Raw genomic sequence first — 19,825 nt, 5'->3', positions numbered from 1 at the left:
GGGGCAGAGGTGGAGGTGCCTCAGAGGTGACCTCTTGCAATTCCGCAGATGAGAAGACATGGACAGACTGGCGTATAATGGTGAGTGCAAGGACGGAAATACAGAATACTGTATTTAGTGCTCTCCAACAGTTATTAAAAGATACAGAGCGGGACGGAGGGATATAACATTTGCTGAAACGAAGAATGGATTTGGCTTCTTTCTTCACCTTCACGATGATACACGAAAAAAGAAGAAGCAATGTCCCCTTCCTTGTCCCATACTGTAGCTCTTTACAGCATTAAGCCTGATTAATACTTTGTTGCGTGCTGGTGTCAATTTGTCAAATAGCAGATCTACAAACTCACTGAGCTTGTACACCTGCTCATTTCAGTGTGCAACACCCATTCACAACCAAGTATAACTCAGGCTTTGTACATCGCAGAGCACAGAGCAGCGTGTCCTTGCCACGCAGCTCAACCTTGGGATAACTCTCTATTAGCACATCAGCCAGTTAAGTCAATCCCAGAGCCACTCAGCCAAACACACCATTGGCTTGATCTTTGATTTTAAAAGCCTGTCAGGCTGGAGAGTTAATCCTGGAGCCAGGGGCGTCACAAGGGGGGAAAAAGTGGGTTACTAGTTACCAGGGCCCAAGGTGGATTTTATACTTTAGCTATTGAAAAATACCAGATCTAAAAGCTCACAGCGCGGCACCGAGTGCCACGCTGTGAGCTTGTATATCTGCTATTTTTCAATAGTTTAAGCACAAAATAATGAGTACTAATGCATTCCCTGTTTAAATGGGTTAAAGCCCCTCCCCCTATGAAGAACATTCATGGGCAGTGAAAGCTTGTACCCACCCAGGGCCCAGAATTGCGACACCCCTGAATCCTGAAGCAGAGCGGGCCAATCAAGCTGTCAGGCTGAAATCGCTGTCAATAACCACGCACAGGTCACACCGTCACAGTCAAACAAAGAGCAAGGGTCCGACCTTCTGAAGAGGCGTACCTGCAGCCAATCAGCCGCAGCCATTCCACACACTATAAGTAACCATGGTCATCAGAAGATGTATTTACTTACATCCAATATTAACTTTCACCTTAAAGTGTTCCTCATTCGTAGTTTACGGCCGTAAAGCCCGTTAATTTCTCTATGTCTTTCACTGCCGGCTTCTCCAAGTCCTACCTGTTAACGTGGGCGCTCGTCCAGTTCCCATCGTGCGTGATCGGACACTGCTTGTGTGTTCGCGTATTCCATCAGCTTCTCAAATCCGTTGAAACTTTTTCAATTGATCAATAACTTCTCCATCTGTAAGCCGCGGAGCTCAGACAGTAAGCTGGGCCAAAATAGAGGACGGACTTCCGCTTCCGGTTCAGGGACTCCAATGTTAAATTTGTCCGCTCAATAATGTGTCCGTGTAGAAACCGATCACGGAGCATTAGTTCCGGCCTATTTTAGTTGCGCTTCGATAAAAAAATGATTTTTAATTAATTTTTATTACATTTACGGGTTCTACGGGCATGGCAGAGAAGGGGTACAAAGGGGTATTTTGATGGCAGAGTTTGTGTTAATAATGAGGGGCCAGAGTCAAACCAGAAGCTAGGATGGGGAGCACGGTGGGTACGTTCTTAAAGGTGTCTTCTATCTACAGTATCTATCGCTTGTGTTTGTCAGAGCTCAGGCGTACTTGACATTCCAAAAAGCTGTGGAAAGGTTATTGTGCAGTCACCAGAACCACCCACATCTGCAGAGAAGGCAGAGAAAAAATGAACTCCAAACGAGGAGGAGAAAAGACGCAGAGCCAAAGGAGAGAGAAAGTGGAGAAAGGAAGACGACGGAGGACGAGAAGAGCGAAAAGAAATATGCACGGATAGAGAGAAAGAGAAAGAGAGAGAGAAAGAGAGAGAGCAAACAAGAGAGACTGCTGGAGAGTGAGAGGAATGAAGGGAGAGTGCGAGGGAGAGAGAGAGAGCGAGGCAGAGAAGGAAGGAGAGCGCGAGGACACTATTTGCGGTAGATTAGTTGTTATGGTGATAAGCAGTGGGGAGAGGGAGGGATGTAGTTGTCAGGGTGATGATGGGGCTGCACTGGGCTAATAATGATATGTAAAAATAACTGTGGCTAGTATTCAACCTACCTTTGCACAAACACCAGGCTCACGAGGACAGTTGCACATGCACCCACATGCAACCGTGTGCGCACACACGCACGAACGTGTGTACAGTACACGCACGCACACACGCAGGCACACATGCACGCACACACATGCACACACACACACAGGCACTCAAAGACAACGCAGTCTGTTGGAGCAAGGGAGGACTCCTCTCATTAGCATTTGGAGATGTACGCCGATTCCACCCCCACATTCTCAGCATGGAGTGCACTTTCTGTAAGACTCTGCTTAATGAGGGATGGTATATATACTTGGCAGCACTCTTTATGTGTGTGTGTGTGTGTGTGTGTGTGTGTGTGTGTGTGTGTGTGTGTGTGTGTGTGTGTGTGTGTGTGTGTGTGTGTGTGTGTGTGTGTGTGTGTGTGTGTGTGTGTGTGTTTGTGTTTCTTTCATGTGTGTGTGTGTGTGTGAGTGTGTGTGTGTGTGTGTGTGTGTGTGTGTGTGTGTGTGTGTGTGTGTGTGTGTGTGTGTGCGCGCACGCACACGCGTGTGCACGCATGCGTGTGTCTGTTTGTGTGTGTGCAACATACATATCATATGTGTCTATGCTCACGGTATGCACAGAGGTCTGCCAGTTGTAGCTGGGTGCGTATCACTTTGACAGAACAAGATAAGAGGAGACTGTTGGATAATTGAAGTTTAAATGCCCTAGCTGGGGAGGTTTCTAGGCTGCTGGTCTTTGTAGTTTGGCTGCCTGCGGTCTCCCCTCTGGGTTCTCTAAAGCATCTGGGGTAATCAACGGCAGACAGAATGACGGTCATGGCTGCGACGTGCGTGTGCGGCTATGGCATGCAAACAACTCACACACATGCAGAGAGAGTCAACAACACAATGCTCACTGTGGTTATTCAGCGGTACTGTGTCCAATATCAAGCAATCGCAAAAGGACCCGAAAGGGGTTGTTACCCCTGATTTATACTTAATTGTGCTGAAAATAGCTGATACACAAGCTGTGTATTGTGTCTGGGTGGCTCAGTTGGTAGAACACTGTTGGACCTCAAGCTCATGGGTACAATCCTGGGCGCCGCCAAATTAGCGTACGAGTAGCACACCTGACTCCCTGTTAAGTCCCCTACTTGAAGCAGTAGGGGACTTGACAGGGAGTCAGGTATCTGACGCCTTCGGGGTGAGAATGTTTTGTAATGGTAGATGTGGCGCTCCACTTCAGAAATCCATCTCCCAGGGGTCTAGCGCATTGTTAACGGGGACAAACGGCTGATACCGAGAATAAGCCACTCCCGACAAGCTCAAAACACAGTGCACTGCGATCTACTTTTCTCAGTGCCACCACATATAAATCAGGCCTTAGTCAATCGAGGGGATGTCTGAGGTGGTGGCACTGACCAATGAACTAGCATAACAGAGACGTCGGAGGCCCGTGGGGAGTGAGACATCACAGCACGCACACACTTTTACAAGCAGAACGTGCACTCAGCCTTCATATCACAAGTCGTTTAATTTGAACTAAATTGCCTTGATGTCTATAAAAGCATCCAGTGGCACTCTTCCTCATTTAATTTTCCTTTAATTACCTGGCAATCTATTTCCCAGGCAGATATAAAACCCACTCACTTAATGCACGCACACTCACATACCAACATACATGCAAGCATGCTTCTGCACGCCAGCATGCCCATGCATGCCTGAGGATTACGTCGTAATTATATCATAAACATGCCTGTGTCCGATGCATAATTGCATCATTATCAGTGGAAACCAGCACATTGCACCCATCGCACTGCATGTATGTCACTCCCTTGAATGCCAAAGTGCTGCCTAATAATCTGTTCACTATGTAATTTACAACGTTCCCAACCACATGCACGCACGCATACACGCACGCATGCGCGCACACACACACACACACACACACACACACACACACAAGATGCAGTAATATCCCTGGCTGACACTCTTTACAGGGAACCCATTAGGCAGGTTTAAAGACATATCACACCACTTATTGGCCCATGTTGGCACATATGAGCATGCACACACACACAGAAATGTTTGATTGAATTTTTATCGAATTTCCTCTTCAGTCAAGTCTGTACCGATGTGAAAGTCATTGAAAATGTTTACAACTGCACCCCATTTTGCACCCTGAAGGTCTCTCACGTAAGCACTGGAGAGACTGGGGGGCCTCGCCACAAAGGAACCAAATATACTGTAAGGCAGGGGTCTTCAACGTTTTCAGGCCAAGGACCCCTTAGTCGAGAGAGAGATGAAGCAGGGACCCCCACAACCCACTGATACCATATTTTCATCGTTTGACAGCACAATCATCAGTCAGTGTATTTTGGGTTCATGTCAATTTGGGTTTTCAGATATTTAACCACCATATTGAACCGTCAATAATTAATAAACTTGACCTATCACTCTGTACTTGGTCCGCTTTTTTCCCCTCTACACCAAATCTCTTTGCCAAACATAGCCGATCTACAAGCTCACAACGCCTCGGAGCGCGAGGCGTTGTGAGCTTGTAGATCTGCTATTTTTCTCAAGTTCTCAAAATATGGACACTAGGGTTCAAGTGGTTAGTTAATATAGAAATGGTAAAAAAAATCTATCACACAAAGATTTGGAGGACCCCCTTTAGTAACTCTGAGGACCCCCTAGGGGTCCAGCACCCCCTGTTGAAGACCCCTGTTGTAAGGAACTGTCTGCTGAGAGCAGAATGATACAGCTTCTGCTGTTAATAGAAAGACTGGAGAAAAACATTGAACTTTGGCAGACATTACAGCATAATCAATACCGTTCCTTATGCACTTTTAAAAGAGTTAGCAAAATCACAAAGTGATCGAAAGCAATCCGATATAGCTTCCGCCCTATGGAAATCAATCTATTGTAATATCAAAACTGCGGCTTGGCCGTATTGGCCCAGCTTGTGGCTGTGTACTGTAGCTGAAGCAGGAGGAAGGCAGAGCCGGTATCTGCACACTGCACCATGCAGAGGCAGGAGCTGCTGCTGCCTGGCTCTCCAGCAGAAAGCCATTTAATCTCCAATAGTATGCATGTGATCAATCTCCCAGTGCAGTGTTAGCGCAGCACAGGTCATTCCTCATCATTTAGAGGAGGAGATATTGACCGAGGGAGGACAGCCTCCATACCACGCTGCTGTGCATTTGCGTTGTGTGTGTGTCGCGTGCAGTTGTGTTAAGCACGTGCACACGCTGTGTGTGTGTGTGTGTGTGTGTGTGTGTGTGTGTGTGTGTGTGTTTGTAAAAGCCTGAATTTGTGCATTTGTCGGATGAAAGTCGAGCAAGATGCAATGCGAGTGAAAGATGTATGGTAACGCGTGCGTGTGTGTGTGTGTGTGTGTGTGTGTGTGTGCGTGTGCGTGTGTGTACGTGCGTGAATGTGAGTGTGTGTGTGTGTGTGTGTGTGTGTGTGTGTGTGCGAGCACATGGGCATGGGTGTGTATGCTTGATACATGCAGGTGCCACCTGGTGCACTAACACATGGGTACACGTGCACGTCAGTGACACAAAGAGGCCAGGGTATAAAACTAGGCATGGGCGTACAAGCACATGACGTCACTCCGCCGGACTGGCTCGTGGCCACGTCGCTGTCTCATGGCTAATAGAGGTGGCTGTATTCTCTACTTATCATCAATAGATCCCCGGTTAGACATTCCTGCCTGGTGTGTTACAGCGGGGTGACAGGCACCAAGGACAAGCATAGCGCCGCTAATGAGCATCAAATAGAATTGGCAGTGGCGGCGTGGCTTAACGTGCACCCTGCAATAATCCAGAAGCCGTAGTGACCCTCAGATGGGCGGCATCATTTCAGACGTGTCGAGTTAAAGGTTTGCGGTGATCAATCCTTTAACATGAGACTGCCTACTGTCATACATCAATGTGCACCGTCTTCAATGCGGATGGCTGATCTGTCGATATACCATTATACTCTTTTCCCACGCTAGAAATGACTGAAAGCGATGCTCAATACACGCCCCATCCCGCCCCAACCCCAGCCCCCCCCCCCCCCTCCCCGCCGACAGCCACCAAATCTGTGAGACAGCCGCGACAACTGGAGACAAGGTCTCACTATATCTTATTTGTGTGTGTCATTTAGCCCATCTTCTTGACAGGGGAAATGTATAGTCATGCACATTTCCGTTTTTCGCGTCAATGTGAAAGTGTCAGAGAAATTGCACCGGCGTGATTTGTGAAATGAAAAGCGTAAGGCCTTGACAAATAAATGAGGTGACTGACTGGATGTGTGCATTTTGCGCACCCGTCCCTGTTCTGATGGAGAGGTTATTCAGAGACTGTGTGGACTTCCTCCCCCAAACTGCCTTGGGGTCGTGTCAGATTTACAGTTATCTGTGACGGGCTCTTATCAGGGATTTGGCGCAGGACTTTGCAGAGTCATCTGGAATATTGTCTGCAATGGCTTTTTCCTGCACAATAGACACACCGGGCAGAGACAAGGTTGTGATAACACAATTCACACATGACACAAGCAGTAAGAAGATATAGTTGTGCCTTTGTGCATGACACATAGATGTACACGCCCACACAGACACAAATAGTATGTGTTGTTGCTGTCAGAAACATTGTATCTTTTTAAAACATTTTCTCCATACATGTATATATGGATTCCTTATTTTATACATATGTCATATGTCATATGACAGCATATGACAGCTGACAGTGTTAGGCAAAAGTAGAAAAATAGGCAATATAATGTCATGGTCAAAGTAGGGACATCAGGATAAAAGTGGTTATGTTTTTTATAAATATTTAACCAATGAAAAGTATTAACAAGAGCTTGCGACTAAATAATAACTATTGGATCATTTGGAACACACCCTCTTTGGTAGCACTTGGTAGGCATCCCATGTCTAAATTGCGTTATTGCGATCGTAGGTCGCAAGTTTACTATGAAAACCGGCACATCTTGAATGTCCACATATCCGTGTATCTCTGAAGGTCACGCCTGACACATCACTGTGACATCACAGGTGATATCACAGGTGACATCACCTATGTCAAAGTCCATATATGGCTATTCCCCAGAATCTCTTTTATGCCCATATATGAAGATCCCTGATGTCATCGCTATACATCACTGGCCAGAAGGCCAAGACATGGCCCATATCTGTGTGGCTGGTTCAGATAGGGATCTCCATGTATGGGCATAAAAGGGATTGTATGTTGTGATGTCATGGGAACCACTCTAACAGAATCCATTTTATGCCCATATATGGAGATCCCTGATCATCAATATTGAGCTCATATCTAACAGGACTTCATATGGGAATGCCCATATACAGTATGGAGGAAGACAGCCCATACCTGTGTGGCTGGTTCAGACAGGGATCTTCATATATGGGCATAAAAGGGCTGTACCATATACAGTACATGGATCTCCATATATGGGTACCAGGGGTCTCCATATATGGGTAACCGGTCCGATATAAATCACTGGCCAGATGACCAAGAATATTATTAATTGACATTTTAAGTATTAATCATAACACAATGTGTTAATGGGCGTTTCTAGGCAAAGGCGGTTGCCTAGGGCGCCACCTTCTGGGTGAGCGTGCTGATTTATTAGGCTGGACATGATACATGTGCATGCGTACTGAAGTTTGTACAGTGTACCGTAATGTCGGGCTTCATCCTTGAAAATACCATATAATAAAAAATGTCCTTGATTGTGATGCATGTGCAAAGTTGCACAATGTTTCGAGGCCCTCAAAATGCTATTTATTTGTGCAATAAATAATCCTTGCATTTCAATTGTGCTTTGCACTGGTCCAGTGCCTGGGCCCTAATTGATACATAGGCACACAGTGCTGCCATCTCCTGCTGGGAACATCAGGCAGCAATGCCCTGTCAAGACAGTGCATGTTGACAGCGGGCTGACTGCAGTGGCTTATGGGGCGACTAGCGTATGCTACATTAGCCCTGCAAGTCACAGTTGATAACACTCCATTGCTCGGCTAGGCACTCAAACTGTACAATTAAACTCACTACCCCAGTCTGGGATGGGTTTCGGAACAATCGGGGCAGACATGACTCATCAACAGCATGTGCCACACAAGCACAGTAAGCCAAGATGTCTTCATTAAAAGAACTAGAACATTCCACATATGACTGGAGTTCTCCATCTGCTGCAGTCGCTGAGGATTCCACAGCGTATAGTTGTGCAGAATGTAGTCACTGGTGTCTCAGAGTGGTGTTTTTCACTGCAGCTTGCTCGCTCATCCCTACAGGCTGTGTTTAAAAGCCATTACTCTGGCTTGCAGCAGGCCTTGGATGTGTTTAGTGATGTGTATTGTTTGGCTCTCATGAAATTTCGAGTTCATAAATGGACCATTTTCTCACTGTCTGTCACTATATTCTTTCTTGATTATTACCCCCTTTCCACTGCTGCATTCCCTTTTGTTCTTACAGTGCTTTGTGCTCGCCATACCTTGCCTACTTTTTCTTTCTTACTCCCCTACTCCTTCTTTGTAAATGTGATTCTTGCTCACTCACTGCTCTCCCACTCACTCTCTTAGACCATCGACCATGGGCAGGCCGTTGGGTTGAGTGTGTAAATGGCGTCCACCTCCTGTCTAACAGTCCCAGCCCATATTTAACATTCCTCAGTGAGGCTTGCAGCCTGCCTCCAGCTTAGTAATTGGGTTTGTGAGCAGCCTGAGCACCCAGTTAAAGAGTCCCTGTCTTCCCTCATTATAGGCCGTGTCTTTACCAGCCGGGCCCCAGCAGCGAGAGAGGAGCAGTCCTGCTTGGTTTTTGACTGGACCAAGACCGGACCGAGGCGGCTGGAGCCTGATGGATGGACCCTGACGGCTCATCTGCGCTGGAGACCTCTTCTGTGTCCCTTGGAGTAAATCTCACACTGTGTCAGCGTGGCCTTGGAGTGTCCAGCGCACAATTGCACAGAGGCATATCGAACGGTCAGCCAGAGCGAAAACACACAGGGGCACACACTCTTAACCAGAAAGTTACATGTAAGCAGAGTCTGTGTTTAAATATTTAATTCCCCAAGGTTGACAGCTTGTCATACAAAACAAAATAATGTAACTTTTTGACAGATGGGTTCATACTAACATGGACAATTCACAAAACCTGTACAGGTCTCATGACTCATATATATATATATATATATATATATATATATATATATATATATATATATATATTTTTTTTTTTGGGGGGGGGGGGGTGCTGCTAATCGCTCCTACAACTGGCTTTGTATGTATGTACAGTGTGTATGTATGTATGTATTTATGTATGTACAGTGTGTATGTATGTATGTATGTATGTATGTCCCACACTTGGCTCATTGGCCAAGCTTCACAGGATGCTTCGCGGAAATTAGCACCACTCACTTCACACTAGGTGTGTTTTTTTGTTTGTTTCCTGACCTCAATTACACCCAAAAAACATGAACTTGGGCTCCAAAAGGTGATGTGATTGGCCCCTGGACTTGATGTCACTTGATGTCATTAATCCCACCCCCTCTCCTCCCATTCATGATAAACGTAATGTCCTTTCTGTCAATCTCAAGCGGAGTTGTGCGTCACTGATGAAACAGTTGCTACGTGGCTGCTAGCCTGCTACACTGCCAGATTCAACTATCCGATTGGCCGCTGCCCAGAGAAATTTGCTTCTCAATCGCATGAAGTTGAGACAATCATTTTGATGTTCTCCTTGCCTCCACCGTCAATCCCACAATCATTTGTGCAGGTTTGCTGCCCACTTCCATCCACAAATAAATGGGAATCATAAAAAAAGAAAATTACCTCACTCCTCATGTGGACACATTGTGTGCATACAGACACGTGCATGCTCATTGCTCATACCCCTGCAGACCCAACCAAAAACCTGCAACAACAACCTGCCCCAATTGATATCCAATTGTGCCGTGTGTGTGGCTGGTCATTAAAAGCACCAACAGTGTCACGCACGGGAACGAGAACGAGAGAATAAGAGACCTACAGGCTCCCGGCCACGGGGAAACTCATTAACTGCAGTAACCGGCAGACTCTGGATCGGATAATTATAGGATTTCGTAGGGCTACAAACTCTGGGAATGCCGTCCGGACAGGGGGAAAGAAAATCAATTGAATAGCAGCTTTATCCGTTGTCTCCAGGGGGCTAATCAAGCTCTTGCAGCTGATCCCTCGCTCTCCACCATTCAAGGTTAAAGAATGGAATTCCCAGTTTATTCCCACACCCGGTAGAAAAGAATAGTCAAATTCCCATATGATCCTTAATGCCACACAAACACATTATTAGGATACAAAACAAAATTGTTTCTTTGTCACCGTTTCTCTCTTTCTCTCTCCCACACTCACTCACAATATCGGTCCAGGCGTTCTCTGCTATTGTTCATTTTTCTCAAGAAGTAGGCTACTTGAAAATAACCCGCCAGTGAGCGCAAACGACTTCTCTCTGTATGTAATTTGTGTGCTTGTAAGCTGTAAGGCAAATGCCACGTTTCCACGTTTGCAGGTGTGCATTTGTGTGTTTAATTAGGGCCACAGGAGTCTGAATGCTCAATCTCTTTCACCTCCGCCGTATGGAGACAGATGTCCCAGACCTTTGAACCAGAAAACAATTACTCACCAGAGCCTTGATCTGCCGATGAATCACCAGCACTTACATGTCATGGTGAACACGCACCTGTCTGATACGTCAACTTCACCCTGTTGACTGTGACTAGCATGAAATGAAAGCTGCACATCCTATCTATTCGAAACACGTCGTAGACCAGTGTTTCTCACACTGTTATATTTCGAGGTCTCCCCTTAAAGGAGTAGTTCACCCCCCAAATTTTTTTTTCTATTGATTAGTCATGCCATGGAGAGTTCAATAAAACATTTTTGTATTTGTCGCATTCCTAAGACAAAAAATGTACCCCCATTGATTCTGAATGGGGACCCAAATGCATGGCCCTGGATGGGGACCCAAATGCATTGGGTGAGAATCAATGGGGGCACATTTACTGTACTTGACCCTTGACCCTAAATGTACCCCCAGTGATTCTGACCCAAATGCATTGCAGGCCGACTCTTGCAAAACATATTTTTGGACACTCCTACAAATTTTGCCCTAAAATCATGCAAATCGGTACACAGTATGTCTACAATCATGTCATCAACATGGATCTGTCCCATTTAGCGCCACCATCAGGCAGATTTTTACATGCGACCTGACGGTCGCTTATCTCCCGATTTAGGGAGTCTTACTGGTTTGTGGTACAATATATTTATGTTTGTCACCACCATGTATATTAGTGTGTGTGTGTGTGTGTGTGTGTGTGTGTGTGTGTGTGTGTGTGTGTGCGTGTGTGTGTGTGTGTGTGTGTGTGCACGCGTGCGTGTGTGTGTGTGTGCACGCGTGCGTGTGTGTGTGTGTGCACGCGTGCGTGTGTGTGTGCACGAGTGCGTGCGTGTGCGCGCGCGAGTGTGTGACAAAGTGTTTATGCTTCAAATTAAACGTTTAACAAGAGGCTGTCCGAATCCCCTCCTGCATCCATTTATAATCTTCAGGCAGACAGAGAGGAGTCTTCCAAAGGGCCATTAAGTGGCCAAACTACCCAGTGACACTCCGTCACCTTTGACCCAACAGAGAGGTAGCAGTATCGGCTTTACTGCTATCAATATCTGACCGCAGGACCCAGAAGACCCACTTGATTGATCTGATCTTCTGTTCCGTTCTGTTTGAAATCTATACCGGGATCCTCCAGAGAACCACACAACTACTCACACTTGTGCACCAGCGCACAGGAACACACACAGGATACACACACACACACACACACACACACACACACACACACACACACACACACACACACACACACACACACACACACGTGCCTGCATACAAGTGGAACTGCAATTTAAGCGAAAACGGGATGATACATCTCGGGGGGTTTCAATAAAGGTACATTATTTATACAAGTGTGCATGTGCAAGTGCACTCATGAATACCTGCACAAGCTCACATATACTGTACACAAACACGTGCTGTCAATCAATGCAGTGGGGCAATCAATAACTGAACAAAGAGACAGAAAATATTGTCCCTGGCAGTAGTTTGGCCCTGTGTTAACGTACATGCCTCCTCCCCATGTAATAGGAAGAAAGAAAGCTCGGCAAAGCAATTAAATGACCCAAGTAGTCATATCACTTAGACAGATAATGAGAATGTGACTCATTTACTGACTGCTAAATTGCTGAATCAATGATACTCAATTGATCTTTTTTAAGGAGCCTTAAGAGCCCTTCTATAAGGACAATTTCACAGACATGGATTAAACCAAGTCCCGTGCAATTTGTTCCTTCTATTTTATTTCATTGTAGGGCTCCGGCAATTAGATTTGTCTTTTTGGTTGAATCATTAAACTCAATGTGTATAACACCGTCCTATATTTGCTAAGCATCGTAAACACAGTTACAGTACCCTACATTGTATGGCAAAAGCATACAGTATAACTTTATTATTTCTGATATGTTCTGTACAGTAGCTTAACACAGTCTCTGCCCCAAAAAATACCTTTGTACTGCTTCTCCGTCAGGCCTGAGGAACCAGAGAATTTAATAAGCTTTAAAAAATATATTTTATCACAGCGGAACTAAAATAGGCCGGAACTAATCCTCCGCGATCGGTTTCAACACAGACCCATTTTGGGGACGGACCTAATAACATGGAGATGGAAACCGGAAGCAGGATAGTCCATCCTCTAATTCGGCCATTAGCTTTCTGTTTATACAACACGGCTTACAAATAGACAACGGCTGGATCGGATTTTCACATCGCACACGCACGATGCATAGTCCATGTTCAATAGCGCACAATGGAAACTCTAGCGCCCACGTTAAAAGGTAACAGAAGACAGGCAGTGAAAGACATAGCAATATTTTCGGGTTGCTCGGGTGGTCGCGGTCAATTAGTTAAGTACAGCTGGCTGTACTACGGAGAAAGTCAAATTTATTTCTAAAGCATATTTAAAAACAACAGCAGTTGACCCAAAGTGCTTTCCAGAGACAAAAAACAACAAGTAGACCTTAGTCTATTAACAAAGCAGTGATACAGGCAAGCATATACCGTAATAAGAAAACAAAACAAAACCAATACAAACAAAACAAAAACAAACATAACCTCAAACTATGTTAAAAGCAAGGGTAAAAAGGTGGGTCAGGAATATCATCTCCTCTCTGGTACAACACATCATCTAGTTAGTGAGTACAGTATCTATTCATTACCCATTAAGACCTGGACTTATTTTATACTTTAGCTATTGAAAAATAGCAGATCCACTAGCTCACAGGGCGGCACCGAGTGCCACGCTGCGAGCTTGTAGATATTTTTGAAAAGTCGTGAAAATGGGTGAAAATGTTTGAATATATGTATTTTTAAAGCGAACATTTGTAACTCAAATTTAGCTTCTGGGGGTCCCTGGAACTAAATGTTTTGAGATGGGGATCCGTGGACAAATACATATCATTTTGGGGGTCCTTGACATGAAAAGGTTTGAGCACCACTGACATAGAACATAGGTTTTAAAAAAAATACCTTAAAAGGATTTAGAAGAAAATTATAGAATCAAATATACTTATAGAATCAAAAATATATATATTATAGGTCAGCTTGTATATCTGCTGTTTTTTTAATAGCTAAAGCATAAAATAATGGTTAAAGTTCCCGGTCTAAATGGGTATGCTGTTCAACCTCTGTACAGTCTGTGGAAGTTCACCTGGCTGGGGTTTGGTTTGTGTGCAGGCTTCAGTTTGGTACAGAAGTACTACACGTTTGTTTCAACTTGTCTGTATTCAGCATCAATGGCCATCATTATTCATAGCGCAGTTGCCCTTTTTGACCTTTCAATGTGTCGGTTTTTCTTTCTTTGTTATAAAAGCTTTAGCTAAAAGGTCAGTCTTTAAAACCTCACACATGTCTGCTGCTAGTGTCTGCTTGACACGCACCAACATACACGGAGGCACACACACAGAAAAATCCACAGACGCTAATCCACGCGCGCACGCACGCACTCACGCACGCACGCACGCACGCACGCACGCACGCGCACACACACACACACACACACACACACACACACACACACACACACACACACACACACACACACAGGTTCCTGCATGCACAGAATTAATTCTTGAATACTGCTGGCCTTGCAGATAATTTCTGCAGAGGAAAATTGAAATGCAGGCACTGCTCTTGCATTAATACAAATATTAGGTGATGAGGTGGCCTGCCTACTGGCAACTAGCCTGGTACATTGAGCTACATAAAAACAGAATGCCGTATAAAGCTCTGTTCATACCGTTTTAACACACTATCAACACTGTCTGTAAATCTGTTCATGTCATGAACTAAGTTTCTGCTTTCAGTCTTCTCTCACGTCTACATTTTCCCCTCTGACCTTTGCATTTTCTCGCAGCTAATACTCAATTTGCCACTAATTAGAATCAAAAGGATTTTCACATTAACCCTCGATGACCCAAATACAGAAGAATTGCTTCATTCAGTAGCAAGCTGTCATTCTCTCCGCATGGAGGATTATACCTGTCTGTGTGATATCCTTGCTGCAGGGCAGAAACCTCGTAACTCTATATATACATATATATTATTTTTTTGTGAATGCCCTACTTCAGGGTTACCCAATTAGTTTTCCCCAAGGGCCGAATTATGTCTAGGGTACCAAGCCGAGGGCCACAACATTGCAGGGGGCAACGGTGGCGTTCCCACGACAGTTTTCGTTGTTGTTGTTGGATGGAAAAAAAAAGTTTTGAATTTATCATTTAAAAAATTATTTAAACTAGTGAAAACAGCCGATCTACAAGCACACAACGCCTCGCGGTGCGAGGCGTTGTGTGCTTGTAGATCTGCTGTTTTCACTACTTTTGTGCGACGGCCTTGTATGATTTGCGAAAGAACGTACAAATTTGGAGATACTAGATTTCCACCCGACAACGACGATATACTAACTAGTGTTGTTTCTGCTCTTATACCACCATTATTACTGGGGTTGGTGTGGGCCAGACAATAGCCCCCCGCGGGCCACCAAATGGCCCGTGGGCCGCCTATTGGGGAACCCTGCCCTACTTCATCGTTAAAGAGTGTCGCACAAAAGTAGTGAAAATAAACGATCTACACTACAGTACAGTACAAGATCACAACGCTTTGTGAGCTTGTATATCAGCTATTTTGACTATTTCAATTTTCAAAAATGGGCCGTCTGGTCCAGGCACATACCACATAAGCTCAGTGTAGCTGGTTCGATTCCCGATCCTGACTACCTTTGCTGCGTGTCACTCCCCATCTCTCTCTCTTCAGTCTACTGTCTGATCAATAAAGGCATAAAAGCCCCAAAACATTTCTTAATTTTTTTCCTTTTTTTAAAGATAATAATTTCTATTAAAAAAAGGAACTTTGGACGTAAAAGGTTTCCACCTGACAGCGATAATATACTGTACCTTTGCATGATCATGCCTACCTCAGAAACAGGCAGAAACAACACACACACACACACACACACACACACACACACACACACACACACACACACACACACACACACACACACACACACACACACACACACACACACACACACACACACACAAATTACTCATGGAGTGACTGGGAGGTCAAATGGTCCACGCGATTCACTGCACCTTGAGCACTTTCGTAACAGACAAAGATGAAACAAAACCAACATTTAGGATTTACAGACATGCATGGGCACAGACGCGCACACGCCCACACCAACACCCACACCCACGCACACACACACACACACACGCAAACACACACACTGAAAAGCTGTTACATACCTGAGCCTCTCTTGGAAACTACCTTCACACTCTGGGATAGCGTGATGTAGAGCAGGATCAACAGAAGACTGGGCGGTCTCATCTTCCCCTGTCCTCACAGCCTGGACCAGATAAGGAAAGGAGGGAGAGAGAGAGAGAGAGAGAGAGAGAGAGAGAGAGAGAGAGCGCTATCAGTCACTGTTTGAAGAGAAGAAAGTAGCCCCTTGTCTCTGCTGACAAGAGAGAGTCGGCGCAGAAGATATTGTACACACAAAACAAACATGCATGCACGTAAACACGCACGTGTGCACATATCAAAACACCATTTTCCATATCCCCCTGGGGGGTCTTTGTCTTAATGATTTTGCTCTCATGAATGCAATTGAGACAGGTTATCATGGCAGGGATGTATTTCATGGGATATACCATCCGCTTAGATGCTGACGAATCAATACAAGACATAATTACATGTGTAGGAAACACCATTTTTAATCGCCGGCTTCATTAAAAATGGAAGAGACCTTGGTTGAGGGGAATTTCAAATGATCGCCTTGTGACTTGCAAAGACACGGCGAATCCCCCAATACACTTTCCAGGGGGCTCACATATCAGAATAATTGATTAAAGGTGGTTAATTCTACCGCTCGTCTTCTTGGGCATAAAAACGTCTCACTCATGTCGTCGCTGTCAGGTGAAAACCTATATGACAAAAACTTCAGTGATTAAACTGCATTATTCAATGGATCCAATGCACTTATTATTTAGTAACAAGCTCTCGTCCTACATAATAAAGACCGAATGTCTGTCTGTCTGTCTGTCTGTCTGTCTGTCTGTCTGTCTGTCTATCTGTCTGTCTGTCCGATGTCTGTCCGATGTCTGTCCTATATACCCGCATGCTGACATCCCTGATACTAAACAGTGCCCAAATTTGGAGATAACTGACATCACTGATTCCGCCGCCTGTACTGCGCATGCGTCACTGCCATGGTAACAGCCGCATGCTGAAACAGTGCCCAAATTTGGAGATAATTGACATCACTGATACGTCTGAGTTCTCCAACATTACTTCTGAGAATCCTACATTCAATCCCTCATATACTGTGCACACCCCATAACCCAAACCCAAACCCATAACCCTGAACATAATTCGGAGCACATATGTTTGAACGGGCAAGCACTAGTTATTTTGGGCATGTCATTAAAAAATTACACTTTAAACTTTACAAGGCGTTGTGCGTGAAATGTAGCCGACCCTGATGCAGAGATTTGATGTAAAATGAAAATTGTGCTCAACGAAGAGTTCATCAGCTTACAGCACAGATGATGGTCAATCAAAGCCTGCAAAATGTGGCATCTAATCCAACAGTCATGACTCCCAGTGGAGGATTTAAGAAGTGCAATATTAATTTCAGAGAGCTGTGATCAGAAAGGCCATGATTCATAAAGCCTGAAGGCTGGGACAATAGAGCAATGGATCTTTTCCACAAATATTATAGAAATGCATATAGTCATTTTCAGTGCTTTTTAATTACCAGTGGACTGTGTGAACAATTGTTATACTTGTATGACAAATGTTAAATATTATACTAGGAGAGCTGAATGTATTTATGTTATGTATTTTGATATAAATGATACTGGGGAAGTTAATCCATCCGTTTTATGGGATGGAGCTAAATCTGTACTTAAGGATAAAATGACCGAAATATCAATAGAATAAAACATAACAGATTGAAGGAGCAAAACGAATTGGAGGGCAAGACAAAGATACTAGAGTCAGAGCATAAAAATAAAGAATTGCTTAATGACGTGAGACAAAAAAGACATGAATTGGAGGACCTCTTGACATATGAAGCGGAAGGATCCCTGAGATTATCTAATTAAAAATATTATGATAGGGAATAGATCTGGCCACCTTTTGGCATTTCAGCTACACAAGGAGCAAGCCAACCGTTTGGTTTCCAAGGTTTTTCATCTTGTCCTAAAGAAATTAGTAGTTAAACCAATTTCGTATTTATATATTCATATATTCATATATTCGTGAGTGTGTGTGTGTGTGTGTGTGTGTGTGTGTGTGTGTGTGTGTGTGTGTGTGTGTGTGTGTGTGTGTTCTAAAAAAAACTTCTAATCCTAAAGTTTTCTGAAAAACGACTATTTTTTATTAAAGTTATATATATATATTATTTAAATCATCTTGCTATATATCATTGTTGTCGGGTGGAATCCTTAATGTCCAATACCGTCCTTTTTTATTATTTAACTTCCCCAGTATCATTTATATCAAAATACATAACATAAGGCATTGTGCACTTGTAGATCTGCTATTTTCAAAATCACATGTGTCCTTAACATTAAGTATCTTGCTTAGAGACACTTCGACATAGACCTATGCGTGCCTCCACAAACCAGACCTTCTGTTTCCCAGGCAGCCTCTACCCACTCAGCTACGGCCGCCCTGCCTCTGTATATGTGCAACCACAGAGTTGGACAACAGAAGTGACTTTCTGCACTTTCAGAGACACGTTGCAATTGTACACTAAATTCTTTGTTTCATCAGGCACCTCACATCATCATTACAATTTCCAGCAAGTTTATAACATTGTATAGAGGTGGCGATCAACGTCCACTGCTCCAGCAACGTTGCCAGTTAGTGTGGAGATGGAGATGCAAGGTGGAGAGAAGTGGAGACATCCAAGAGCATATAAATTATAAATTATATGCACACAATGATGGGAAGTGAAGAGAGAGATCAGAGTGGGGTCAGATCCACATCGCTGCTCAATCTAACTATTTGAGAAAGAGGAATACAGAACAAATTAAGCCAGTGAACCAGAAAGGAGAAGATGGAACCCTGGCCTTTAGAGACTGAGGCCGACATGGCACTGAGAGACAGAGCCCCGGCCAGGAAGGACCTCTGGAGCCTGTGGCGAGTCACGTGCGCCACAGATTAGCATAGCTAATGAAAGGAGCCTCTCTCCGTGTGTGTGTTTACATGACACTCGTGAGGCCCGCTGTGAAAAGAAGCCTTTCTCTCCCCCTCAAGGCCATTCTTCTAGGAAACGCCGCTCAGCCGAAAAACACCTCTCTGCCAATAACGTTCTGGCAAATGCCACAGCTGAAGGATTGGCGGCTCTTTGTTTCGACTAAAAGGCCTTTTAAAAAACGCTCGCCGATAAGCTCGTCAGTCCTGCAGAAAATGTGTGTTTTTGGCTGTGGTTGTAAAACCTGCTGTGAGTTTATGGCTTTCTGTGCACGCACACAAATCAGCGAGAGAAATAGTCCCAAAGAGGTCGAAATCCTTTAGAGGTCAGTGTAGATATTTGGAGTCGTTTTTCATTATGACTTATTCTCCTTTGTGCACATACTGTACACACATTGTATCTTTTAAAGGCAATATTGTCCGATATTTATGAACATACAGAGCCAGAGAGCATACATGGAATAATAGTGTCTGATGATTTATAATAACAAATAGAGACTGATTTTCGTAAAAATGTAAAGTGAAACATTACCGCCCCTTCCATTATACGACTGGCTGGCAGTTTGACTTGCTGAGCATGTCCTGATGTAGGATAATGGGAGCACTTGCTCGCTGATTGGCTGGCTGTTGACTGGCTGGCTGGTCGGCTGCCCGTGGGTCTGGGAAGTTCTCTGTCACAGTGTGATCCAAGAGGACAAAGTCAGCAATGCTCATGTGTGTCTCCTGCTTGTCACGCCTTCACAAGCTCAGTGGGACCCGACTCAATCCAGCCATGACATCACCAGCCTCCTGTCCCCTCACACAGAGGGCCATTGTGTCCCCCCCCCAAGCATACCTCATCTTCCCTCACTTCTCCTTGCTCTCCTTTCCCCCAAGTCTCTTC

At 44.6% G+C, this 19,825-nt stretch overlaps 1 protein-coding gene across 1 annotated transcript in view; it reads right to left on the bottom strand.

Moving 5' to 3' along the window:
• Positions 1-16,068, bottom strand: part of il1rapl1a (interleukin 1 receptor accessory protein-like 1a) — a gene marked incomplete at both ends in the record, with an annotated part of 228,427 nt that extends 212,359 nt beyond the window's left edge. Inside the window, one exon of the mRNA XM_080753113.1 lies at positions 15,987-16,068. Within this exon, the coding sequence (XP_080609239.1) occupies positions 15,987-16,068 (82 nt within the window). The remainder of the gene's footprint in view (positions 1-15,986) is intronic.
• Between the last annotated feature and the right edge of the window lie 3,757 nt (positions 16,069-19,825).

Source organism: Nannobrachium achirus (assembly GCF_963921795.1).
Source record: "Nannobrachium achirus genome assembly, chromosome: 22".
In the NCBI taxonomy this organism is placed as follows: Eukaryota; Metazoa; Chordata; class Actinopteri; order Myctophiformes; family Myctophidae; genus Nannobrachium; species Nannobrachium achirus.
The sequence above is the reverse complement of the archived record's forward strand: the minus strand, read 5'-3'. Positions and strand labels throughout refer to the sequence as shown.